The sequence below is a fragment of the Rattus norvegicus genome, chromosome 11 (assembly GCF_021556685.1).
Source record: "Rattus norvegicus strain SHRSP/BbbUtx chromosome 11, alternate assembly SHRSP_T2T, whole genome shotgun sequence".
Classification (NCBI taxonomy): Eukaryota; Metazoa; Chordata; class Mammalia; order Rodentia; family Muridae; genus Rattus; species Rattus norvegicus.
This window is the reverse complement of record NC_141544.1, coordinates 94244901-94272458: the sequence shown is the minus strand read 5'-3', so window position 1 is coordinate 94272458 and position 27558 is coordinate 94244901. Positions and strand designations below refer to the sequence as shown.

Below are 27558 nucleotides of genomic sequence, written 5' to 3'. Positions count from 1 at the left end.
CTTCTCCTCTTACCTTAGCTGCAACTTTGACCTAGAAAGTAAATCCTAAGAATAGTTTCTGGATGTGTTGCTCACTGCCAGAAAAGCCAGTTAGGGAAATGTTTGGGAGTGTGGCAGCTGTTAATTCTGACTACTTCAGAGAGAAGGTGCCCTCAACGTTTTCCTGTGGGCCAGTTGAAGAGGAGTGTCAGGAACAATGCTAAGCAGATGGCAGGTCAGGAATAAAACCAAGGCTCCTCCAAAGTCCCTTATCAGGTTCCTGACTTGAAGAATGACATATTTAACAAAATAAGCACCAGAGAACAGCACAACTCTGAAGGAGCAAACACTGTTTACAAACTAGAGATATAAACATTTATTTCACAACTCTGCCATAATTTTTGAAGGAGACGTACTGAGGACATTTAAATCACCGGGGTGACCGATGCTGAGACTTCCGAGCAACAAGGATCAGATGCACCACCAGACAGGCCAGCTTTGCCTCACTTAGAGCCACCTCCTTTCTTGGGGCCATTAGTCCTTATTTCGTGCCAGATTTTCACTAGAGGCTCCCTGTTCTTCCAAATGAGTTCATGTCCATACGTGATATACCATCTGGAGAAAGACAGATATGTTCAATCTTCAAACAATGAGAGCTCACTTGTGAGGTCATGCAAACCTCATACCATTAGAGTACCAAGCTGACCCTTCGGCTGCTTTCATTAAGAAGAATGCTTGCTTTAAGTGAATGGGTGTCTTGCCTTTATGAATGTCTGTATGTCCTGTGTGTGCAGTGACAGTGGGATGCAAAAGAGGGCATTGGATCCCCAGGGACTGGCATTAGAGACAGTTGTGAGCTGCTCTGCTGGTGCTGGCTGGAAACTTGGGTCCTGGAAGAGCTGCCAGTGCTCTTAACTGCTGAGTCATCTCTCCAGTCCCAAACTGACACTTCAAATAAAATGCCACAGTCACTCCATGCAACTAAATAAAACAGGTAATTTGATATGAAGCTTTGGTATTTGTGATATATGAAGGATACAAGCAAGTGGATCCCAAGTGGGCATTTGGAACTACATGGCAACTTTACAGAGTTACTTAAACATTTTTCTTTACATTTTATTTGTGTCTTGGAGAGGAGGCACAGTATGTCGAGGTCTGAGGACATCAAGTAGGTTCCAGGAATGGAACTAAGTTTGTGAGACTTTGTGGAAAATGCCTTTACCCAAAGACCCACGCCAGCAACCCTACACTGTAAGATTTTCATTCACTGCAAGTTAATCATCACCTTGCCTTGTTTACTTGTTTATTTGTGAGACAAGTTCTCACAGTGTAGCCCAAGTATGCTGGACACTCAGGACAGTTCTGCCTCCAAAGAGCTAGGAGCAAAGGGACTAAGCCACTACCCAAAGACTATACATGGACTGACCCTGGGCTCCCAACTGCATAGATAGCAATGAATAGCCTAGTAAGGGCACCAGTGGAAGGGGAAGTCCTTGGTCCTGCCAAGACTGAACCCCCAGTGAACAGGATTGTTGGGGGGAGGGCAGTAATGGGGGGAGGATGGGGAAGGGAACACCCATAATAGAAGGGGAGGGGTAGGGGTTAGGGGGGATGTTGGCCCGGAAACCGGGAAAGGGAACAACAATTTAAATGTAAATAACAAATACCCAATTTAATAAAGATGGAGGAAAAAAATCCTTTGAAAAAGAAAAACAAAAACAAAAACAAAAACAAAACCACATCTACCTGATTTGAGAAAAACAAGTATGAAGCACATAATTTGCTCAACATGCTAATAGTCAGCCAAGGTCTGCTCCAAGGTCTGAACAGACGGGTGTGGAACTTGCTAACAAGGACTACACTGGTATATACTTCCTGCCATGTCCACCTGCCTACAGGCACTGAATGGGGGCAGTGAGGGTGAGAAGTTTAACACATACATTTGCTCAGACCTTTCATTAGGAATCACCAAATCAAGACTGGAACCCAAACTTGAGATCCCCGTACTCTAACTGCGGCACACAAAGCAGCTTGCAGGAGTAGCCCTGGTGTTGAGCGGCTCTGCCCTGCTGACTGGAAGCCTGACTTCACCACCACAGCAAGGCTGCGCAGTTAACTTAGGGCCTCTCCAGCTCTTCGAGGGAAAGAGCACCGGCTCCTGGAAGTCTATGGCTGATGGAGAATGGTAGCCTAGGAAAGCACCTACTCTTGAAACCTTGATTTGTATACTCATTTCCCCAAACAGCCTTCACATTCCCAGAAGTACATACCAGGCCTGATTGACCTCATCTTTTCCCAGCACCTAATTTTAATATTAATAGTGTAGGTATGATGACCATGATTTAAGTCCCAACAGAGGCGTAAAGCAGGGGCAGGAACAGGTGAATGTGAGTTTGAGGCCAGCTTGATATCTACATATTGAGATCCAGGCCAGCCAGGGTCACATAGTGAAACTCTCAAAAACAAACAAACAAACAAAAGGTATGAAAAATTCAAGGGGCTGGAGGTGGCTCAGAGACTAAGCACACTCGATGCTCTTTAAGGACACCAGGGCTCCATTCTTAGCATCAATGTGGCAGCCCACAACAATATGAAACTCCAGTTCCAGGGGATCTGCTGCCCTCCTGTGGCCTCTGTGGGCACCGGTAATGAATGTGGTACACAGACACACATGAAGGTAAAAGAGTAATAATCATAAAAACAAATATACCTAGAAAAGTACAGTATCTTACATTGGTACCAAAAGAGCAATATAATGCTTTAACACTTCAAAAATATACAAATGTGCATTTTTAAAGGGTTAGGCTTATACAAGAATTCTAATGCCTGAATACAGATAAACTCTGCTCTGTATCCAAACTCGGCTGGATACAATGATGCACCTCTATAATCCTAACACTCAGGAAGCTGAGGCATGAGAATGGCCATAAGTAAAAGGACAGCCTGGGCTGAATAAGAGGTCAGGAAGGAGCTACATAGAAAGACCTAATCTTGGGGCTGGAGAGATGGCTCAGTGGTAAGAGCACTGACTGTTCTTCCAGAGGACCTGAGTTCAATTCCCAGCAACCACACGGTGGCTCACAACCATCTGTAACGGGATCTGATGCCCTCTTCTGGTGTGTCTGAAGACAGTGTACTCACATAAAACAAATACATAAACCTAAAAAAAAAAAAAAAGACCTAATCTTAAAAACAAACAAAAGACACCAATTAATGAGCAAGTAATGCAATTCTTTGGCCCCCAATAATCAAATAAAAATCCTCAGACGCGTATCACTTGTCAAAAACTCTCCATGAATGGAGAGCTTTACAAATCTGCGCCTTCCAACTTGAAGTGGAACCCAGCATTCAGTGTGACACTCACAAATATGGATGCACTGCTGATATGGCTAAGCCCAAGTGAGGAAGGCACTACTTTGCTTCAAGGACTGAATCCAGGCCCCCATGTGCTGGGCTGAGTGTTGCCACTGAGCTACACCAGCATTTAAGGTGCTCTTTCCTCTACCACAGCGTAACCAGTGCTGTGCAGTGCGTGCCCTTCGACAAACCCACTCCTCCCTCCCCTTCTCCCTCCCTCCCTCCCCGTCTCCCTCCCTCCCCCTCCCCCTCCCTCCCTCCCCTCTCTCTCTTCTTTGGTGGGGAAGGAATGGGGGTTGAAACAGAGTTTCTCTCTATAGCCCTAGCTGGCCTCAAACTCACAGAGATCCACCTGCCTCTGCCTCTGCCTCCTGAGATTTAACATGTGCAATACCACACCCACTCCAAACTATCCATTGTTTATGCACATTCCTTATCTGTAGAACAGAGTATCTCAGACAGTTTTAAGAAGTAAAATTAGGGGGTTGGGGATTTAGCTCAGTGGTAGAGTGCTTGCCTAGCAAGCACAAGGCCCTGGGTTCAGTCCCCAGCTCCAAAAAAAAAAAAAAAAAAAAGTTAAATTAGCCCTTGGCTCACAGAGGTCTATGAGAACCAGCAGAATTAGCACCCCACACAGCAGAGTTCAATAGCTCTACTGTATTCCACAGTATAGTGTGAGGGTGTACACGAGTGTGGGGGAATGCGTGAGAGGTGTGCATGTGTGGTGGTCAGATGACAATCTATAGGACCCAGTACTCAACCTCTACCATTGGCTACTAGGCTTAGCAGCAAGCATCCTTACGCATTGAGCCCTCTCGACAGCCCAAGATTCTGAATCTTTAATAAAGACAAAAAAGGTAAGTCCTGGACATGACTGAGATCCAGCACATGGAAAAGTGTTGAAATTAGAACAGCAAAGAAAAAGAATTACTCCGCTTTTCATATCACGGCCTTTAAAGTGTTTTGATCCCACTTTTGTCAGAATTAAAACAGGCGATGTTTAGAATATCACAGAAAAGAGGCTATGAAAATACACAATGAGTACAGATAAATTTAGAATTCACAAAGCACAACTGCTTTTCTAGGTCGTAGTGTCTCAGACTGCTTATAATGTGCTGCGTAACTAGAGCTAGAGCACACACATGCTAGTCTTTACTCATGGGAGTATAAACACGGCAGTACTTGGTCAGCTCCACCTATGTGGGGCGGAGGGCTGTGAAAGGTATCCTGGTTCCTGATTGAGATAAGTTCGAAACCCCAGTGACCCTAAGGGGATGGTAGGCTTTTCCCTAAATTCCCAGGAGGCCAGGCCTCTCTCACGTAGCTACGGACCTCCCACAACTCCCCGTGGCCAACAGTCACGTAGAAGGACCAATCCCTCCCACATGTAAATAAGGTTCTCCCAAGCTCTCGGCCAAGCCAATAGGAAGTACCTGCTGTCAGACCCTGACCCACCCAGCAACTGTAGTTAAGAACCCTATCCAGAAGGACTGAAGGTGTGCGAGAACTACTCCATAGTCTGAGCGCTTCTGTCATAAGAGCTGTAACACTGCTGCTTGGGGAAGAGATCTGCTGTCCCAAAATGGCTACCAGAGCTCCCCTGCACCCCTCACTGGCTGGTCAGTCCTCGCTGGCTCAGCCCAGAGAGGTCCTGGAGCAGCTGAAGCAGCAGCAGTGGAGGCTGAGGAGATCCCCTCCCTGCCTGAGTTCTCTCCCCTTCGCCTGAACACTCACACCTGGCCAGGCCAGAGGTGTCTGTGGAGAGCCCCCACCCAGTATGAAGGCCGACATACCAGGGCGGCATTGACTCCCGCAGAACGACTTTCTATTGTTTAAATTACTTTTCCTGAAGCACACGGGTGCCTCGAGTGTGCTGCACAAAGGGCTGTGGGTTTGTATTTAAATTTCTGTTCTACTGCGTCAGAGTCTTCAGTCATTCCCAAGACTCCGTTTCCATCACCAAACACAAGTACCTAAGGTACCTATCCTGGTACTTGCAGGCAACAGATACCCAGTAAGCATGGGTCTGGAACATGGGCCTACACCATTCTCTACCCAGGCCTACTGTGTTCTCCCACAGTCCAGGGATGGCTGCACCAGCTCAGTACAACAGCAGTCAGCTGGGAGCAGCGGGCAGGAGCGAGGGCAAACGCTTGGCTTTTGATCACACTCACACTTACATTCCAAAGAGGGCTCCCCCAAGATGTGCTGCATGATCAAAAAACTTCCATCCCAGGATCATCCCAGCTGTATCCATGGCAATGATGGCTTTTAAGGCCTAGAAGCCAGGAAGGAAAAAGAGAAATGGTACGACTTCAATCCTCTACGTCCAATTTAAGGGCAATATTTCAGTCACTGTGTGAACTTGAGCCAGGTACTCACATTGCCTGCAGTGAAGGTGAAAACAGGGAGGAAGATGATGGCGAGTCTCCCCTCCGGGATCTTGGTGCAGACAGCTGCAAGCACAGTCATGATTGCGCCTGACTGCAGGGGTATAAACACAGGGATAAGGACAGCAGGTGACCAAGGGCTGCCTAGGCTCCAAGCACGCTGATGCACTCCACATCTGGAGGGGAGCACCAATCTTAAAAACTTTCCAGTGAGAATGTACACAGTATCAGGGAAGGGGACCCAGGTGGTCGCACAATGCTGCAAATACTCCCTGGAAACAGACTGTGCTCTTGCTACAAAGAAGTAAAATACATCACAATGAGCACACGAACACTTAAACATGATGAACACTGGCTGCTCTTACAGAGGACCCAGGGTCATTCCCAGCACCCACATGGCAACTTTGGATGTCTGAAACTCCAGTTCCAGGAAATCTGACACCTTCACACACATATACAAGCAGGCAAAACACCAATGCACATAAAATAAAAATGATTAATAGTAAAAAAAAAAAAAAAGAGAGAGAGAGAGAAATAAACAAGCATTGTCTCTAGCAGCTCCCTAACCAGTAGCAATAAACTATGGGCAGTTTTTCTTCCTATTTAAATTTATAATAGCTATGAGATAATTTTTTCTGGAATACACCAATTTAACAAACCTCTCAATGCTAATCACATTTCTAATTCATCTGAATAATGAAAATATATCAAAAACTCAATCATATTGAGTCCTATTTGACATTAACTCTAATGATACACATTCATCGAAATATCTGAATTCTAACATAGCAGGCATGGTATTATATACTAGGGGTGCAGGAACAGTTCCCACCTTCCTGGAGCAAGGCAGGAAAGAATCTAAGCAATTCTCAGATCAGAAGCAGAGATGCTGTGTGTCAAGAAAGCACAAGAAAACCCAGGCTCGGTCGGGGCAATCAGCTGCAGTGAGCTCAGGTCAGACTCCAGCCAAGGAGAACAGGAGACAGAAGAGCAGCGTGGAGAGCACTGCACAGCCAGGGCTGGAGAGAGCAGCACAGCTGGCAGAGGATGACAGTGACTGCAGCACAGTGCAGAGAGCAGGGTGAGAACAGCACACAGGCACCTGCACTGTGGTTTTCTAAGGACGGTCACAGCAGAGACAAAGCTGTCTACTGAAGGAATGAAGTACAAGGGACACTCCGCAAAGTGCTTTCCTGCCACTCATCTCAAGTATCAGGTCAGGAAAGATGGAGAATGGAAGAGCCTGCAGGGTAATGTCTCAGCACAAAACAAAGACAGCATGGTAGAAATCCACTTGTGGTCTAGAGCCAACAGTACGCCAATGCTGATCTGTGATAAGTTACTGAAGATACAGGCTATGGTCTACACTACCCTGCCACCAGCATCACAGTACAAACCAACAAGCTAGAATAATCAAGAGCACATGGCAGAGGGAGGTTAACGAACATGGTATTTTCACAATCTAAAAAAATCTTCTCACAATTATATTCTAATAGGAAAACATAGTATAAAAGACAAGAGTTGAGACATTTCACCACAAAAAAGAACAGACACCATGTACCCATCCTAGCACTAAGAACACCATCTAACACTTCCACTCAAGACAGACAAACTGACTGAATCTTGAGGAAAATAATAAACCCATAGTAGCTTTCCTGTTTTGTTCAAAAACCACTGGTGGCATGAAAAACGAAGATGACCTATGGGAATGTGGCAGTTTTTAAAAGCCAAGGAAAACTGAACAATTAAATGTAATACTTGAGCTCAAGGGAAATATACCAGACAACTTCCATAATTGAAATAAAGATTATAAACTAAGCTGAATGGTGCTATGGGATATGTGAAGATATTTGTGTTTCTACAAAGAAATATATCGAAGTATTTAGAAACAGACACAATGGAAAGAAAGGTATTCTCAAGGGTGCCCAAGTACACACACACACTTTGCAGGTCAGAATCTAGATAAAAGCCAGGCAAGGTAGCACATGCCTGCAATCCAGCACTGGGGGGGGGGGGGGGGGGGGGGGATAGGATGAAGAGTTCAAGGTAGATACACATCTCTCAGTCAACACCCTGACAAAGCACTTGGACCCAGAATGTATCAAATACATCAGCAAAGTCAAGTAAAAATGTAATGAGCACAATATACTCCAAAGATGCATGAGGAGCCAGCACAAAATCAACATCAGCTATTGAAAACACAAAAATGCCGACCACGGCAGAACTGTGAATGGGTAAAGACATGAGGCTGGGGCTCTCAAGCTCTGCTGGCAGAAAGTACAGAACACTATTATCGCGTGCTACCTCCCAGTCTGTAGGTTCTTAAACACTGACATAGGCACCACATGGTCTGGCATTCAACTCTGATAAACCAAAGTATATGTCCATACGAGGGTCTGTACACGAAATGTCCACAGCATTTGTTGGCTTCTTTGGTCGGTTAAGACAGAGTCTCACTGAGCAGATGTGGCCCTCACTGACCTGGAACTCACTATGTAGACCAGGCTGGCCTAGAATCCACAGAGATCTACTTCTTCTGCCTCCCAGTACTGGTGTTAACAGCAGGTGCCACCATGTCTAGCACAATTTATGTTGTCTTTTTTAAATAATGGCCAACCCAAGTGTCCATCATTTACTGAGTGGATCACCACCCACAGAACGGACTTAGCACCCACAGGAGAAAGTTACTTTGGGATGACGTCTCACTAAGTAGCTCAGCCTGACCTCAAATTCAGTCTTCTCACTTTATTCTCTGAGTGTTAGGATTATAGGATCCACAACACCCATATTGGGATAAATGATTGGTACACACAGCAACAGATAAATCTCAACATTTCAAGGCATGCATCTTGCCAGGTGGTGGTGACACAGACCTTTAATCCCAGAAGTTGGAAGGCAGAGGCAGGCAGATCTCTGTGAGTTCCCGACCTGCCAGGAATATACAGTCAGACCCTATTTCAAAAGGACAAACAACAAAACAAAGTAAAAAATAAGAAAAATTAAAAAAAAGAAGGAAAGACCTGGTTCCATCAGGTTAGACGCCATTCTACACACACATACACACACACACACACACACACACACACACACACACAATGGTGCACCTACACATGCACGCACACCAACAAACGTAAAATAAACCGCTAACGTCTAAAATTTTCAGTGTCATAAATGTATAAGTTTATTGTTGCACTGACCTTGTAAGACACAAGGTAACAACAGGGTGAGAGTATTATGCGATCTGTATTCATTTGAAACTGTCTTATAAGCATAATCAATTACAATGAAATTTAAAATTAAATCAGAAAATAATTTCATTAGAGATACTTACCGCACCAAGTGAAGGTCCGTATCTTCCTGTGGCAACTTTGCACACATAACTGACAAAATTCGAAATAACACCTATGAAATAAGCCACATTTCAATAATTTAAGTATAGAAGGTTGTTTTTCCTTCACATGAACTAGGGACTGAGCCCAGGACTCCAAGCACACCAGGCAAGCCCTCTTCCACTGTGCTATACCCCAGCCTGAGTTTCTGTATTTCACTCTCCACTCCACAGAGCTTAACAGTAGCTGGTTTACTTCTCTTTTTTAGATGGGGTCTTACTTATACCTCAGGCTGGCCTCAAGTTTGCTAACCTCCTGCCTCAGCCTCCTGAGTGTTTGTTCAGCTTAAAGGCTATGCTCAGCAATAGTGTAAGGTTTTACTGGGATCAATCTAAGGGCACCAGCATGAACCCAGCATGAACCAAACCCTATTAGCCCTTCAGCTAGTTTACAGGGCAATGTCCTGGATGGCATGCCCTCTCCAAGACCCCACCCGCATTACTGAGTGACACTGGGTATTCACTTTACCTTTAGTTATCATTCTCCTAATCACAACATCAGAGGACTATTAGGTCCTTTGGCTTTCATCTGTCATCAGAACTAATCTTTTGGTGCTAGTGATCCACCCCAAAATCTTGTGCATGATAGGTAAGGCCTTCACACCATTCAGCTGTGTCTTCAGCCCAATGCAAATTAGCCTTAGCACTCACTCTAACAGCTACTCTAGAGCATTCTATCAAGTGAACACACTGAGGAAATGAGCCAGATGGCTAAGCCAGCTGGGAAGCTGGAAGCCATCACTCTGTAAGATGGTTTATATCAACTAAAAAAACCAAGGTCCAGTGAGACTAAAATGTGGTTTAAGCAGTACTCTATTCCTGAGTATGATCCATCCTCTGTCCCTTCTGCAGAGAAGTGAGCCTTACACTTCCTCTATTTCCCAGGTAAAGCTATTACCTGCAGACAGGTACACTGCCACAAACTGCTCCTGACCCAGAATGTTCACGATGCTAGTTGAGAAGCTCCACAAAACATACATGTTAGCTGCCATGTGGAATAAGGAGAAATGACTGAACGTGGAAAGCAGCATTGGGGAACAAAGAACCTCTGCAAGAGAAGAAAACACTGGTAAACACGCAACTCACGGCCACTCCACTCGATTGGCGTTTAAACTTGTCTGAGTATTGTTATTAAATGGAACATTAAGAATCAAAAACTGTTGGTTAAAGCTTAAATAACATGGCTTAGCGGAGCACACTCAACTTTGTTAAGGATAAAAACTACCTTAACAAATGCTTCTACTTAGTAAGCAGCCAATTATTTCAACTACAGACACAAAATTACATGTAATACTCTCCTCAACGAATAGGTTTGCAATGATTATAGATCTTAACTAAAAATATTTTGTTTTAATTTAATGGGTGCTTTGCTTGCCTGCTTGTATGTCTGAGTTTGCCTGGTACCCAAGGAGGTCAAAGAGGACAACGGATATGCTGGAACTGAGATTAGAGACAGTTATCAGCCACCATGTGCTGCTGGGAATAAACCTGGGTCCTTCGGAAAAGCTGCCAATAATCTTATAATTGCTGAACCATCTGTCCTGGAATGCTCTACGTAGACCAGGCTGGCCTCCCACTGTTTCACCACCACGCCCTGCCCAGATCTTAATTTATTAAAAAAGAAAAATACTATGTGCAAAGTACCTTTCATGCATCTGGGGCTAGCAACAGAGGAGAGACAAGGATCTTGACTTGTAGGCTTCACCTCTGTACTCTGTTCATAATTACTGACCAACAACTTACTTTTATAGCATTTTAACTAATGGAAAGCTTATTTTTCACATTATCTGTATATCAAAATAAGTTAACATAACTCAGACTTACTTGATGCTGGGTTGGATGTAAAGTATCTGATCATGGTTCGATGCAGGGACGGCACTCTCCATAAGCAGAATACGAGGGCATTCGCAGCTATGATACCTACAAAACAGAATTGAAGGGCACTAAAATAAGAGCCAAGAAAGTCAAGTCTACTTGACCTTCCCCTGCCACAGTTACATGAATGCACTACCTATCTGTAAGGGATAGGAGGCTGACGAAGGCAAATGCTAGCAGCTCTGAGTGTTAAAACTGCCCCCTGGCAGGAAGTTGGAGGATCTGTGGACAGTTGCAAATACTCTAAAAGAGCTCGCTCTCTTTTTAAAGGTTATTTATGGTGCCTGTGACGGTTTGTATATGCTCGGCAAACGGAGTGGCACTATTAGAAAGTGTGGTCTTCACCCAGAGCTCCCAGGGACTAAACCACCAACTAAAGAGTACACGTGGAGGGAGGCAGGACTCTAGATACATCTGTAGCAGAGGACGGCCTTATCTGACATCAATGAGAGGGGAGGGAGGTTTGATGCCCCAGCCTAGGGAGATGCTAGAGGGGTGAGGTAGGAGTGGGTGAATGAGTAGAGGTGCACCCTCACAGAGGCAAAATGGAGTGGAGGGTTTGGTGGAGGGGTAACCAGGAATGGGGATATCATTTGAAATGTAAATTAATACAATGATAAATTTAAAAAAAAAGTGTGGCCTTGTTGGAGTAGGTGTGTCAGTGTAGGTGTGGGCTTTAAAACCCTCATCCTAGCTGCCTGGAAGCCAGTCTTCTGCTAGCAACCTTCAGATGAAGACATGGAACTCTCAGCTCCTCCTGCACCAGGCCTGCCTGGATGCTGCCATGTTCCCACCTTGATGATAATGGACTGAACCTCTGAACCTGTAAGCCAGTGCCAATTAAACATTGTCCTTTATGAGAGCTGCCTTGGTCACAGTGTCTGTTCACAGCAGTAAAACCCTAAGACAGTGCCACATACACAACTTTATGAGTCATTCTTGCCTTCCTTGCTATTGCTGTTGGGTTGTGTGTTCCAGGCACATTAACTTTTGGGGGACAGGGCCACTATATCCAACCTGATCTATGCTTTTATGTATAGTAAAAACCACTAAAATTTATACTTTTAAATGGTGAACTAAAGATACATGGACTAAACCTTATTTAATCTCAGAACTTGTAAGGCAGAGACAGGTGGATCTCTTGAGTTCCAGGCCAGACTGGTCTACAAAGAGAACCCCGGTCTTGAAAAACAAAACAAAAAAGGCATAAATTGGGGCTGGAGAGATGGCTCAGTGGTTACGAGCACTGGCTGAGTTAATTCCCAGCACCCACATGGTGGCCATCTGTAACGGGAGCTGATGCTTTCTTCTGGTGTCTCTGAGGACAGCTACAGTTAGCAACATGAAATAGATAAATAAATCTTTTTTAAAAAAAGGCATAAATTGATTCAGACATCTTGCTTTTCTCCTTTCTTTAAGACTGTGGTCCTACTTCAACAGCTAAGCACAGACCCCATTTTGGGGGTGGCCTTATCTACCCAGTCCATCTTCTCTGTCTGAAGGCACTGTCAACGAACTCCATACAGCAATCCGGTTAGTGGCAAACACGAACGTCTACAGCGCCCAAAGAACTGAACTCAGGTTTGGCAAGAAGGCAGGTTTAGGAATCACCTGCTGAAGTCACATAGTGGCTAAGTGATAGGGGACTCAAGAGGAAACCCAGAGAAATCCATCTTCCACCCCACAACGGAGATGAAGAAAAAGTGTTAAATTAAGATGAGAAAATAGAAAAACACAAGGGAACAAACCCACAGTAGGGAGGCAAAGCCCAGCCCAAGTGACAACTTCCTCTAGCAGGGCTCCTCCTTGGAGGTTCCGTACTCTCCCTAACAGCAGCACCACCTGTGCGGGGCCAAACCAGAAGCCCATGAGTGAAACTCCACACTCAGCCTCCACCCGGAAAAGCCTATCAGGCTCCTGGAAAGCCAAAGAACAGGAGAAATAGTCTACTTGGCGCTAATTTAGGGTCCCTCCCCCAACACAGGCTGAAAAGTCCAAGCAGAATGAGAAAGTAGCCAAAATGAAACAGCAGCAGGGTCAAGTCTAATGAAGAACAACAGAAGAGTACACAATGAACACCCTTTTCCCTGGCTCAGAAACAGCTCAGTCAGTAAAGTCCAAGCACGAGGACCTGAGTCCAAGCCTTAGCACTGTTTAAAAGCAAACAGCACACGAAAGCAGTGGTGCCCACCTATGATCCCATGTGGATAGACAGAGACAGAAGCCAGGACAGTGAGCTTCAGGTGAGGTGGAGAACAGCTGAGCAAGAGGCTCGATGTCAACCTCTGTCGTGTGTGTGTGTGTGTGTGTGTGTGTGTGTGTGTGTGTATACATACATATATGTGTGCATATACATATATGTGTGTATGTATTTGTATATATGTATATATGTATTTGTGTGTATATACATACATATAATGTGTATATGTATATGTGTATGTATACATATACGTGTGTGTGTATGCACACAAGTACACACACTTTTTCTCCCTAAGCAACTTGAAGTTTAGGGAGATATTTGAGTAAAAACAAGAAAACTTCTGAAGCCAGGCATGGTATTTCACACACATAATCCCAGCTCTTGGGAGTCAGAGGCAGGACAATAGCTGCAAGTTCAAGGCCAGCCTGCACTATACCATAAGATCATATTTAAAATAATAACACTGACAACAACAACAAGTTCCAAAACAAACAAAGAAAAATGCAAAAGGAGCTTTCTTTCTCTACCCTACCCTTAAAAAGTGACAGAACAGCCACGTGGGAACGCAAATGGATCAGCTACAAGGAACTTGTCCTCCCCCAGCAGACTCTCTTTCTACCTTTACAGAGGGGACACAGGGCAGGTTCCTCGCCATCTGCTCCTATCTACACCTAGAGCTAAAGAAACACAAATCAACTTCACTGAATTCAGAAGGCAAACAATTGCAAACACCCCACTGCAGACTTGCTTTATCTGCCGTCCTGCCGTCTGAAGAGCCTGCGTTCAGTCAGAAACCTTTAGCCTACTGCTGCTTGTAGGCTTATGCTCCATACGTGTGAATAACACAAACCAAAGGTCTCAGGCGGCTTAAAAATCTCTAGGTCAGAATTTGTCAAGTTCTTTAAGAACACAAAAATGAAAATAAATATCACACATACATTCATCAGAACATTAATAATCCCAGGAAGGAAAGTAAATCTACAAGCTCTGGGCTTGGCTCCTGGCACTTACATGGCGGCTTATAACTGCTGCAACTGCCCTCTCCTGGCTGACATTTAAGAGCTCGTGCACATACATGGTGCTCACACATACACTCAAGATACACATAAGTATGTATTTTTTAATTCTGGGTACAAAGTTAACTGATTAACAGTCCGGATAGTGTAAAGCTAGAAACACTATTAAGTAAGTATCGGGTGATATCAAACAGCTCAAAGACCGTTTCCTCCATTCTTCCAAAATCTTGTAGCTAACCCAGTGATCTGATGACCATCCCCTTTATGTTATTCAAAGTGCTTTATGTTCAAGCTGTGCTGAGTATGACATAACCACTTCTCTACTGCTATATTCTTCATGATGAATCACCCATTGAGGGACAGAGGGGAACACTTAACTAGTAAACTGTCTGTGCATCAAAGAACTGAGTTCAGATCACCAACACCCGTAAGAAAACAGATGTGATAGTACACACCTGTAATCCTCACGCTGAGAGAGGTATAAGGATGAAATAAAACACATAAAAAAGTACAAGGGCCCTTAGTGTAGACTCCCGTTAGTTAATTAGTGTGTGCATTTGTCCTCAAGGCACTAGGTGTTATGAGGAATTGGCAATGAATTCAGAAGAACAAAAGCACTTTCTATAAAGAACAAGGTTAACCACAAGCTTGAAGGCAGTGTCTAGTTTCAATAAGTGAGGAAGACTCAAGCCTTCATACAGAAGAAACAAATTAAAAATACACATAAACACCCTTTATCTACCAAGGACGTCTAAGGAAACTGCACCAATAAGTCTGCCCTGTTTGAGAGCATCTGGCAATCTCTAGGAATCGTGTTTACTATTTATGTAACCATACAGAACCTACAAATCCATTCCCTTGAGTTTTTAAGTCTACCAAATACTATGACACTGTTACTTTGAGAACTCTTATTAACAAGAGGCAAGCATGTGGTGCACACCTTTAGTCCAGACCTCAGGAGGCAGGGGAAGCAGATCTCTACTCCAGGCCAGCCTGGGCTACAGAGTCTGTCTCTTTTCCCCTCAAATTGGGGGAGAAAAAAAGAAGTAAAATCACCTTGGTGGCATGGATTATGTGACTCACATTCACAGGAACCTCCTGAACATGGTTTAGCAGGCAGGACTGTGGACTTGGATTAAAACTCCCTCCAGTCTACCAGCGTCTGACTTCAGACGGTTCCTTTTCACCCATTATATACGTGAACACAATTCTCAAACAAGAAAAGGAAAAGAAAAGTTCTTTCTCTGGAAGCCATCTACAAAATAGGGGCAAATTTCCTGCACCCAGCCTGGAAGTATAGAGGCCCTAGTGCACAGAAAGCACTTCCTAGTGCACAGAAAGCACTTCCTAGTGCACAGAAAGCACTTCCTAGTGCACAGAAAGCACTTCCTAGTGCACAGAAAGCACTTCCTAGTGCACAGAAAGCACTTCCTAGTGCACAGAAAGCACTTCCTAGAGCAATGTTTCCTTTGGCTTGTTTAGTTTCTGTATTCCAGGCTGTTACACACCACTAACTCCGGATCCAGCTGCCTCTACCCCTGTGCTAGGATTACAGGTATGTGCACTTCGCTGGGTTTGTGCGTGCTGCAGTTGAACCCAGGGCATTCTGCGGCAGTACTCTATCAAACTAAACTGTACCCAGCATTCCTTCATCTTCTTAAATGGGATAAATGTCAATGACCCATCAACTATTTATTTGGCAATAATGTGTTCTATGCAAACTAGAAATCTGATCCAGGACATTGTGAAACCATTTATACCACACTCCTTTTGTGCTTGGCCTTGCTGTAACACAGACTGGCCTTAAACTCTTCATGTTCCCACCACAGAAGTGGGCCATCTTGGCCATCTCCACACTATATATTATGCTATCATGAAGGCATGTAGGTACAAAGATTCCCTGTCTTCTAAGCCACCAGTAAGCACGGTATGAAAGCCATTGCCTGTGACATACTGTACCTTTTGGTTTGATTTCTCTTCCCTTGAATGGCTAAAACGTGTAAGCTAACACAAACCTGTCACAGTCCGCTGGCCATCACTTAGGCTATTCCACCACTTGTTAATCTAAAACAGAAGGAAAATTGCATATGACTCTACGGCAATAGTTCAGACTCGGGGGGAAGCTTGTCCTTTATTTTTTTTTTTTAAGGACTGAAACTATTTAATAAAAAGAATTATCAAACAAAATATTTTTCTTGTATTACATAATCTTCATAATTCTTTAAAGTAATTGTGACTGTGAACAAGAAACCTATCAACCCAAATTTAACAACCACTATCATGACTTTTGTCACAGCATTTCTCAGTTTTAATCTGAGGGACTGGGAACTTCTTTAACAATGTTAATTTCATGTTCCCTGAGCACCATGATCCTTTATGATTTTGAGAAAAAGTTTACTGTCCTTGATCAGTAACAACCGCATCCAATTGTCATCTCCCTTTTTGTTCACACGTAATTTTCAGTTTAACATTACTTCTACTGAAAAAGGCTTGGAACAATTCCCTAGTTCTAAGTGTGCATATAAATGAGTAACTCAGGGAAAAGGAGCTAAATACTGAAAAAGGCCCAAACAACATACATAGCAGAGAGAACAGCCTGTCAACACATAAAACTGAGAACTGAATGACAGAATGTGCTAAAAGGCATAAAACTACAAAACTTTAATGAATGGAATCAAGAGTTTACTCCTGCTGCCTGCCGTCTTCAAGCAGCTGGGGCTTCTGTGCTGTGTTCATGTGGAAATGCTTAGGTCAGCATTGCGGTCTCTACTTCTACAAAGCATGCTTTATACTCAGACGCGCTCCACACAACCACTGCTCGGACATTTATTTCTAAACTCCAGGTTCTGCTAGAACGAGATACTAAAGGATAGCTAGCAGTACTGTCATGAGACCGACCCGACAGTGAAGCCAAGCGGTCATGCTACGTGGAGCAGGTACCAAGGGGCAGTCACGCTGGGTTTAAAATTCCAAGGACAGGGTGTGGTGGCACGGGCTTTAATTCCAGCACTGGAGAAGCAGACACAAGCGGGTCTCCAAGAGTTTCAGGTCAGTGTGGTTTATATAGCACATTGCAGGACAACCTGAACTACACAGACACCCTATCTAAAACAAAACAAAATTTAATTTAAAAAATAAAAAACTCTGACAAGGAAGCTGGAGACACAGTTCTGAGGGCTAAGAGCAGTTGCTTCCCAGTTACGAAGACTGGAGCTCTGATCCCAGTATCTTCATAGGAAGATTCAGCGATCCAACACCTACTTTTGGCCTGTCACACATACACGTGAACATACCCTCACAGTCTCTTTTGCGTGCTCATGCGCACACCCAACAAGATAGGTATCTTTATCTTAAGATAAGACAAAGAACAGGAAAATTTACAACTGGAGTGCTAGGCATGTGGCAGGCTGAGGTCCCAGTTATTCAAGAGGCCAAGGCAAGACAGGCTTGGGCCCGAGAGTTGGTCATAGAACTGAGCAACATGTCAAAGCCCATCTCAGAACAGAGAAGGGGCTAAACACTGCTTGTTGGTGAGCAGCACTGGCTGCTCTTCAGAGGACCTGGGTTCAATTCCCAGCAATCACATGGTGGCTCACAAGCACCTGTAACTCAGGTTCAAGAGGCTCCAGTGACCTGACTTCTGTGGGTGTCAGGCATGCGTATGACACATACACATCAATCTTGAAAAGTGAAATTCTAATTATACTTTCACTAAACCTGCACCTTTTCCTTTTTCTTCTTTCTTTCTTTTTAGAGGGGTGGGGTGGGGTTGGGGATTTAGCTCAGTGGTAGAGCGCTTGCCTAGCAAGCGCAAGTCCCTGGGTTCGGTCCCCAGCTCCGGAAAAAAAAAAAAAAAAAAGATAGAGGGGTGGGGTGGGGGTGAGGGATGGGAGGAGTATCATGTAAAGCCCTGAAACGCACAGGTCACCTGCCTCTACCACTGTGCCTGGAGCCATGTTTTCAATGCAGTAATAGTACTCAGTCCAGAATATCTTTCATCCTCAGAATGCACTTTGAAATATTTAGGGATCAGATATGTCTGTGGCTTACTTTGCAAAAATATAGTAAGGGATACAAAAAATAAAATTGGCCATGTACTGGGAACTGCTCAGTGTGCACAACAGCAGGCTTCACAACACTGCCCTCTCTACTGCTCATTCCCCAGCTCTCCACATTTAAGATGTTTAGGTAAAACTAATCTAGGGCTCCTGACACACAGAATCCAGAGTTCCACCCAACACAAGGAATCCAGTGTGCTGTAAGCCCAGCTCTTGGGAAGTAGAGGCAGAAGGATTAGAAGTTAAAGGTTACCCTTGTCTATACTACAAAGTATCAAAAACAATTCCAATTATGAACTTGAACATGGCCTTCATATGGAAAGGCATTCAAGACTAACAAGCAAGGACACGTTAGTATGAGATGCACCTGTCCCTGTGAGTTCTCTGCACTGCATGTACAGTGGCATGAACTGGTTTCTAAGAACCTGCTTTCTAACTCACATTAACTACAAGACTGCTGTTGTTGAGGCTTTCCTAGAATTCCTGCACTCAGAAATCTCCAGGTAGTAGAGACAAAGGCCCATGCCCCCATGCCAGGCTAGGACACCATCTTCCACACTGTACTCATAATTTCTTCAATTTTCTTTAATGGACACGGACTTTAAATACCATAACCTATCATTTACTTAACTATTACTTAAAAGAAATCTGCTTTTGGATTAAGGTTTTATATAAATATTACAACACATTCAGCATTTTAAAGTCTGAGGCATGGCTCAGCGGTTAAGTATCTTGCTGGATTCCCAGCACTCATGTCAAGGGTGGCTCACAATCCCCTGTAACTCCAGCTCCAGAGAGGGCAGTGCCCTCCTGAAGACTCCTCGGGCACCTGCACATGTGTCACACACACAGAAATAAAAATAAGTCTTGAGAGCTGGACAGATGGCTCAGCATTTAGAAGCACTGCTTTTCCAGATGGCCAGGTCTCAATTCCCAGCATCTACGTGGTAGGTCAGAACCATCTGCAACTCCAGTTCCAGGGAAATCCAATACCTTTTTCTGACCTCTGAGGGCCCGACATATACATGGTGCACAGATACACATGCAGGCAAAACAACCACATTAAAAAAAGAAAAATTTAAGAGCTTAAGAAACAAAAAACAGAAGCTCTGCTGAACCTGTACAGAGCCCTGAGTTCAAGCCCTAGCACCAAGGAAGGGCCTGTTAAAACAAATGGATGTGAAATAAATGTTAAAAAAAAAAAAAAAAAAGGGCTGGAGAGATGGCTCAGTGGTTAAGAGCACTGACTGCTCTTCTGAAGGTTCTGAGTTCAATTCCCAGCAACCGCATGGTGGCTCGCAACCATCTGTAATGGGATCTGATGCCCTCTTCTGGTGTGTCTGAAGACAGTGACAATGTACTCATATAAATAAAGTAAATAAATGTTAAAAAAAAAAAAATGGATGTGGAACTAAGTATGCTAACCCGTGGCCTCAGTACTCAGTATGTATTGATAGGTAAAAACATTGTGAGTCTAGGAACTCAAGAGAAAAGAAAGTCATCAGTTTGTATACAAAGTAAGTGTAACTGTATGAGCTCTGATGGTCTCTTTCTCTTTGAACCCTATTCCTGAACAGTTAGAGCAGACTGCAATGGGGCTTTACCAGTCCGAAACCGAAACCTGTGCCACTGGGCAGTCTCACACACACACACACACACACGCACACACGCACACACACACACGCACACACTCACACACATGCACACATGCACACACTCACACACATGCACACACTCACACACATGCACACACTCACACACATGCACACACTCACATGCACACACACTCTCACACACACTCACTCACACTCATACACACTCACACACACACATGCACACACTTACACTCTCACACACACTCACTCACACTCATACACACTCACACACACATGCACACACTTACACTCACACACACTCACACTCATACACACACATGCACACACACTCTCACACACTCATTCACACTCATACACACTCACACACATGCACACACTTACACTCTCACACACACTCACACTCATACACACACACGCACACACTCTCACACACTCATTCACACTCATACACACTCACACACATGCACACACTTACACTCTCACACACACTCACACTCATACACACACATGCACACTCACACACATGCACACACATGCACACACACTCACTCACACTCATACACACACATGCACACACACTCACACACTCACTCACACTCATACACACTCACACACATGCACACACTTACACTCTCACACACACTCATACACACTCACACACACATGCACACACTTACACTCTCACACACACTCACTCACACTCATACACACACATGCACACACTCACACACACTCACTCACACTCATACACACTCACACACATGCACACACTTACACTCTCACACACACTCATACACACTCACACACACATGCACACACTTATACTCTCACACACACACTCACTCACACTCATACACACTCACACACACACACACACACACACACACACACACACACACACAGGGGAGTCCGGGGAGAAGGGGACAGAGAGAGAGAGATCTTTTAATCTCTGTGATCCTGTTCTAAACTAACTCAGTAAGGTGAAGAAAGTGAACGCTGGCTCCTATAGTAGGACTGACTATAAAGGGCCCCCAAACCTTTTTTAACAACTCTCTATGGTAGCTCTGGGCACTTGTGAGTAGAAGGACATAATTCTCTCATTGTGTCGGTTCAGCACTGCCAAACGTGCATTGTAAATACCCATTGTGCTTACAGGACACAAATGAGAATGCCGTCAACTTCACATCTATGGATGGGATGCTGCCATTAAGTAAGGACACTTTCTAAGGCCAGACCGCAGTAAGACATTTGCTGTGTATGCCAGTCGACCCACAAAACCCACTATAAAATTTGTTCTTCAGCTGGGCATGGTAGCACATGCCTTTATTCACAGCACTTGGATCTCTGAGTTCCAAGCCAGTCAGGACTTCAGAATGAGGCCCCGTATTTAAAAGAAAAAAGTCCTCTGAGCTGCACTTGAATGTGATGGTACTCAACCCACCCCCCCTTCTCTAACATACATAATAATAAAAGTTTAAAACAAATAAAAAGAATACTTTCTAATTAATCAGACAGAAACTGTGGTTAGCTGGGACACAGGAAACAGTGTTCACTCTTACCTCCTTTCTGAGGTTTCCTTCCTTTTGTGGCCGTATGCTATCCAACCAGTCAGCTTTTATGCCATCAAAATAACTCTGAACCCTGGACTTGAGTGATTCATACTGCCAAATAGCAGCTGAACCAAATGCACAGCCTGTGAACTGGAGAAGACATATAAACAATGTGAAAGGGAAATACGTTTCCCGGGTAATATTTCACCTAGCACAGTAAAACCTACTGTGTTGCTTTATTACTGTTAAATATTCAGAGGCCTATTTCCGGCAACAAATCTCGAGAGAAAACGAAAATACCAATTTCGTACCACTTGAAATGCTCTATGAAAAAGGAAGCCCATAAATGCCATCCTCAGGACTTAAGCAATGGGGCCAAATTCAGAAAGCAATTATCCAATTTACTCTTTAATCTGAACTCATGCAGCCAGCTCCCCAAGTCCCACTGAACCCCGCCTTGTTCTTCCACAACCAGAACCTGCCCAGGGCACTACTTGACGGCAGTGCTAGCAGAAAGCTGGGAAATAGCCTGAGCTCTTACCCCAACGGTGAAGAAAAAGGGCTTCAGGAGTGTTCTTACAGGGTAGGGGGAAGGGTAAAAGACTGTTTCCTCCAGGGGTGGGATCAAGGCACTTCTCTTGTATGCTTCTCCACTTGACCCTGTGTCTGACCTTCGAGGCTCCACCTTCCTCGGTGCTTTTCTAAATCCACATTTTTGCTGAAGAAGTAGGTTAAACCTGTGAAGGGTGAGTAGCATCTGATTAGAAACAGTACATCCTATACACAGAAGCCCAGCACTTGGCCAGAGTCATCATGTCACTTGATTTCCTAACAATCCAACAAAAGTCACGACTTCTAATCTCAAGTAGGCATCCCTAACCCTCCCGGGAAAAACAAGGCACAAACTACAATAGTCCAGAGAGTGCAACACTGCGCTTTTACTTTGTATCAATCAGTAAAAGAATTCCTCCATCCTCCACAGGAGTTCTGCTCTCAGAAAAAAAAAAAGCTACATAAATAGTAAACTATTTCTTTTTGTTTCAATTTATTTATTGTGTGTGATTCAAACTAACACTCCAGACTGTGGCGGTCCCTCCTACCTAATGGATCCCTGCACTATCAGCTTCAGTAATAAAATAACCTTGTTTTCTCTGAATTTTGGCCACTTTCCAAAAGAAATATTTAAATGTGTTGTCCTTGCAACCCTATTTCCTTTGGTAAGTACTGTTATTAAGTGATGGACTCCTCCTTGGCCTCCTTGGTGTGTGCATCCCAGCCCCCCTCCCAGCTCTATGAGTACGCTCCTCAATCGGACCTTTCATTCTGATGCTTCTGTTCCTGAACTCCTTAGTAGTAGAAACTCACTCAAAGGCTTTAATTCCTTTATCTACTAACCTCAATCCATGCAAATTCTTGAAGTACACTTTCCCTTTGTGATATTCTCATTATACCCTAAATAGGAGCCCAAAATAGTGAGCCTGGACTACACGGGAAGGTCCTCTTTAAAAAAGAAATAAAAAGAAAAAGTAAGGTGAGAGAACTGAGATTTAAGTCAATGGAACACTGGACTAAATGCAAGCAGCCCTGTGCTCAATCCCAGCTCAGTGCAAACCAGGTACGGTAGCACACACCTGTAATCTCCAGCACTCAAGAGAAGGAGGGGGCAGGACACTATCAAGTTTGAAGTTAGACTGACCTTGGTAAGCCCGTCTCAAAAAATGCCTCCTTTCTAGTCCAGTCCCTTCCTTCATCCCTGGATTACATTTAAGAGCCTGGTTTCAGAAGATCATCACTTATTCAATCAATGCAAGGGCTGCCGTAAATAGCACTGAACTCCCTTCAATGACATCAGTCTGATATGCAAACACCATTGAACAGCCAATCACAAATGCTATTAATCTTTTCCCCTTGCCTTTTTCTTAGTGACTAGGAAATACCCTTGTTTTCTAGATTTCTGTATGGTGATGTCTCATTTCACTGGCCTGCCTCTCTACCACACCCCATCTCACTCAGACAGACACACACTTACCTACCTGGTTGGCTTGAATAGGATGTAATATCTAAAGCTAAAACAGTTATTCTTAAAGCCAAGAGAAAGGTCAAGGAATTTATACTTAAACCGTAACATTTTAGGACTGCAGAACAAAGATAGCAGTCACTTCCTTCCCTCAAAATATCTTAGAAAAATAACTCCCATTTATCTGAACAATCATGAGTTTTATTAGTCGAATGTATTCCTAAGCAATTTTCTTTTTTTAAAGTTTTATTCTTGTTTAAATTCAATTAAATTCAATTACTTATGTGTATGGATGTTTTGTCTGCACGCATGTCTGTGCAACTCATGTGCCTGATGTCTTGGAGACCCAAAGAGGGTAACAGATTTCTAGAACTGGAATTACAAGCAATTGTGAACCATCACGTGCATGCTATGTATTGAACCCCGGTCCTCTAGAAGAGCAGAGTGCTCTTAACCACTGAGCCATCTCTCCAGCCCCAAAAGCTTTTAATTTTATGTTTATGGATGCTTTGCCTATAAGTATGTTTGTGCACTACATGTGTACCTGGTGCCAGCAGAGGCCTGAAAAATGTTTTATCCCCTGGAACTGGAATTCCAGACAGTTGTAAGCAACCATGTGGGAACTGGGCATCAAACCCAGGTCCTCTGTAAGGGCAGTCAGTGACTGCTCTTGAGTGCTAAGCTAAGAGCTCATGAAGCCCAGGAAGAGTTTAAAGTAGCAAAAGTACTAATAAAAGGATAAGCAATCAAAACAAGTAATGTCACCTGGAACCAAACCACAGACAGGATCATTATCAGAACACATTCATTATACAGAATTAAGTCTGTAACTCAGTACTATTGACTTCTCTTACTAGTACAAGAATCATGAAGGCTATGAGTACAGCAGCCTAACCTAACCATTCCTCTGTCACAGGGTAGCATAAAATCTTATAACTGCTATAAAAGTAGAAACACGCTTTGGCTGGCAGGTCCCTTGGGACTGTGTGTTTCTATAAGCCTTTGCATCACCACTAGTGTTTATAAAATGCAAAATGTTGGGCCCTCTCTAGAGCCACATGGCCTGACTCATTCTGCATGCTAATTTTAGAACCACAGCAACTCAAAACTAGTGATCCCAAAGAAAGCAACTTCCATTCCCTATTAAGTTCATACGTGAGGAGACAAGAGCAAAGCCAGTACTTCAAGTTCACCCACATTCTCACCTAATGCATTCTCCCATAACCACAAGACAAGAATGTCCGCTTCAAAGTTTCCATAAAAATCTTTAATACCACATGTATATGGGAGGGATGGTTAGAGAGGGTCTCAAGTTATCCATGATGGCCTTACAGTCTGGCTCCTACTCCACCTCCCAAGGGCTGGGATTACTGGCCTGAGCCACGACGATAGACTAAACTGTTTTGACAAGTTCTGTGTGTGTGGCGTTACTAGAGACTGTGTATGAGAGACAAGCACTCTACCAATGGACTGTTCCCAGCTTTTACTAGAGGCTCCTCATAAATGAAGTGTCCGGTTCTTTTGCTGCCTTTTTCCAAAACTAGTAGAGCAAATCAACAGGCTCACTGAAATCTTTAGTTACCTCCAAGTAACTTCCTCAGTTCTACCTGTTTAATAAGACTTTTTTCTTTCTTTTTTTCAAACAGTCTTCTGCTGCCCTGGCAGACCTTGAACTCCTAATCATGCTTACAAACAAGTCTGACCGAGCCAAGCTGTTTTAAGAAGAACCACAGTTGGGTTCGGTCCCCAGCTCCGAAAAAAAGAACCAAAAAAAAAAAAAAAAAGAAGAAGAAGAAGAAGAAGAAGAAGAAGAAGAAGAAGAAGAAGAAGAAGAAGAAGAGGAAGAGGAAGAAGAGGAAGAGGAAGAAGAGGAAGAGGAAGAAGAGGAAGAAGAAGAAGAGGAAGAAGAAGAAGAAGAAGAAGAAGAAGAAGAAGAAGAAGAAGAAGGAGGAGGAGGAGGAGGAGGAGGAGGAGAAGAAGAAGAAGAAGAAGAAGAAGAAGAAGAAGAAGAAGAAGAAGAAGAAGAAGAAGAAGAAGAAGAAGAAGAAGAAGAAGAAGAAGAAGAAGAAGAAGAAGAAGAACCACAGTGCCCAGTAAGCCACACAGTATGCAACTTTTTCACCGATGCAGGTTCTTCCACTTTTACGGTCTTCCAGATCCTGATTTGGGGGTGGAACCTGGGAAATGACTCTACAAACAGTCCAGGTGCTATTTATTTATAATTCAGGGTCTTCCGCGTGTTACCTCCAACTCACCATCCTCCTGCTTCAGACTAATCAAAGTTGAGATTACACACCTGTGCCCACCTCAGGTCAATTTTAGGATCAGGGGTGCCTGCACCATGTTCAACCTTAATTATTTATCTCTGGCTAGCTTGCTCGTTGATAAACACTCAGGCTCCTTGATGTATCGCACCATCAATTAGGTAGAAACTGCAAAGTTGACATCTTCAGATGAAGTTTCAAAATCAGAATTAATTCTTCAACAGTTGTGGAATGTCTCTTCTATTACAGTAAATGTAAAACCCGGCCGACCTGAAAGGCCACGTGCTTCCTACGGCAGTATAACGATGACATCCTTTCCAAAGCTAAGAAGGCAACGCTGTGGTGGCATAAGGGCTTTACAATGACCAGCCACAGAGAATGAAACCATACTCTACCAGCTCTGCAAACTGCTTCACTAACTAAAAGCCGGGGTCAGACCTTTCAAGAACAGGAATCGGGGAAGCAATTAACGCCCAGAAGTTAGTTCTCCTTTCCATCACGTCCCTCGCAATTACTAGGAGAGACACCCCGGGTTTGGAGAACAGGGCAGGGCTCGGCCAGACACCGCTCGGGCAGGAGCGACACCTCCAGAAGCCAAGAGGAACGAAGGACTAAGGAAAAGCGCGGCGGGAATGAGGCAGCTTTAGGAAAGACCTCGTAAACAATGGAGAGCGGCAGCCCAAGGCGGCTGCCTCCTCTGGAGGATGCGCGCGACTCCAGCTCAAGGGAAAACCGGGAAGCCGGAAGCGGCAGCCATTACCTGCGTCCAAGCAGCTGCCGGGCCTGGGTCGCAGAGAGCTCCCGGTAGCCGCCACCCAAGAGAGGCGCCCACGTCTGACCGCAGCGCCAGCCTCGCTGTACCCAACTATACAACGCCATCTTAACAACCTCTGCCCCACCATGGCCCGACCTCACTAACCCCGGTCTACAAATCACTTCCGGGGCGAAGGAAGAGCATAGAGCGTGGAGGAGCGGCCTAGAGCACCACCTGGAGGCCGAACCGTTCCGGACTTCCTCTCTCTGACCAGCATCAGCGTGGAAGCCTCTGGTGAGAGTGGCTGGGAAAACTTGAGACTTTGAGTAACACTGTGTTAGCAGACACAAGAAGACACAGTGCTTCATAGCCTCGGAGAGGTGAAATGGCCACTGGCAACCTTTACACGCCAGGGTTGGCCACCTGTCTTCAAACTGAGACTGAAAAGCAGAAAAAGATTTATCAGTGGGGCCACACTGGAGGAAGAGACCCAGGGACTCCTCATCTTTTAAATCTAACATGAGGGAAGGCAAGAGGTATGCAGTTTAAGGAAACTGTGACCCGTCACCTCAGATCCAACTTGCTTCTCCAGGTCCGCCTCCCTTGACAAGTTGCAAATCTTTCTGTAGTTTCTGGCTGCCCCCAGAACTCGGGCACATTTTTTTTCTTCCAGCAAGAGATTTCTGGAGTGATTCCACTTTCTTAGGGTGCATTACTTCAGTGTGGTAGCCAAAGACGGCCACAAATGTCTCTACTCTCACTCTTACTGGTTATGTGGAATCAGGATAGAAAGACCACACACGAGAAAGTTAAAGAAGCAAGGGAAGGGTTGCCTACACCGGAGTCTGGTTGATCTCTAGCCAACTGAGAGTCAAGTATCCAATTAACACAATTAAGATTTGCTTTGAGGGGACTGGAGAGATGCCTCAGCGGTTAAGAGCCCCGACTGCTCTTCCAGAAGTCCTAAGTTCAATTCCCAGCAACCACATGGTGGCTCACAACCATCTGTAATGGGATCCGATGCCCTCTTCTGGTGTGTCTGAAGACAGCTGCAGTGTACTTATATATAATAAATGAATAAATCTTAAAAAAAA

General features: G+C 44.3%; 1 protein-coding gene across 8 annotated transcripts; it reads right to left on the bottom strand.

Annotated features, from left to right (window-relative positions):
• Window positions 1-331: 331 nt before the first annotated feature.
• Parl (presenilin associated, rhomboid-like) lies at window positions 332-26631 on the bottom strand. Of its 8 annotated transcripts, none has more exons than XM_087575697.1 (10): window positions 26471-26602; window positions 21971-22166; window positions 21439-21579; window positions 16165-16269; window positions 10939-11034; window positions 10013-10162; window positions 9058-9128; window positions 5719-5820; window positions 5517-5614; window positions 332-594 (listed from the first exon to the last, which is right to left on the bottom strand). In XM_087575697.1, the coding sequence occupies exons 5-10, from the start codon at window positions 10970-10972 to the stop codon at window positions 483-485; spliced, it is 567 nt and encodes a 188-aa protein (XP_087431823.1). In that variant the 5' UTR covers window positions 10973-11034; window positions 16165-16269; window positions 21439-21579; window positions 21971-22166; window positions 26471-26602; the 3' UTR covers window positions 332-482. The 8 variants fall into 8 exon arrangements, with proteins under 8 accessions (XP_087431823.1, XP_087431824.1, XP_087431818.1 ...); XM_087575698.1 differs by having other exon boundaries at window positions 22010-22166; XM_087575692.1 differs by having other exon boundaries at window positions 16221-16269; window positions 22010-22166.
• Window positions 26632-27558: the final 927 nt, after the last annotated feature.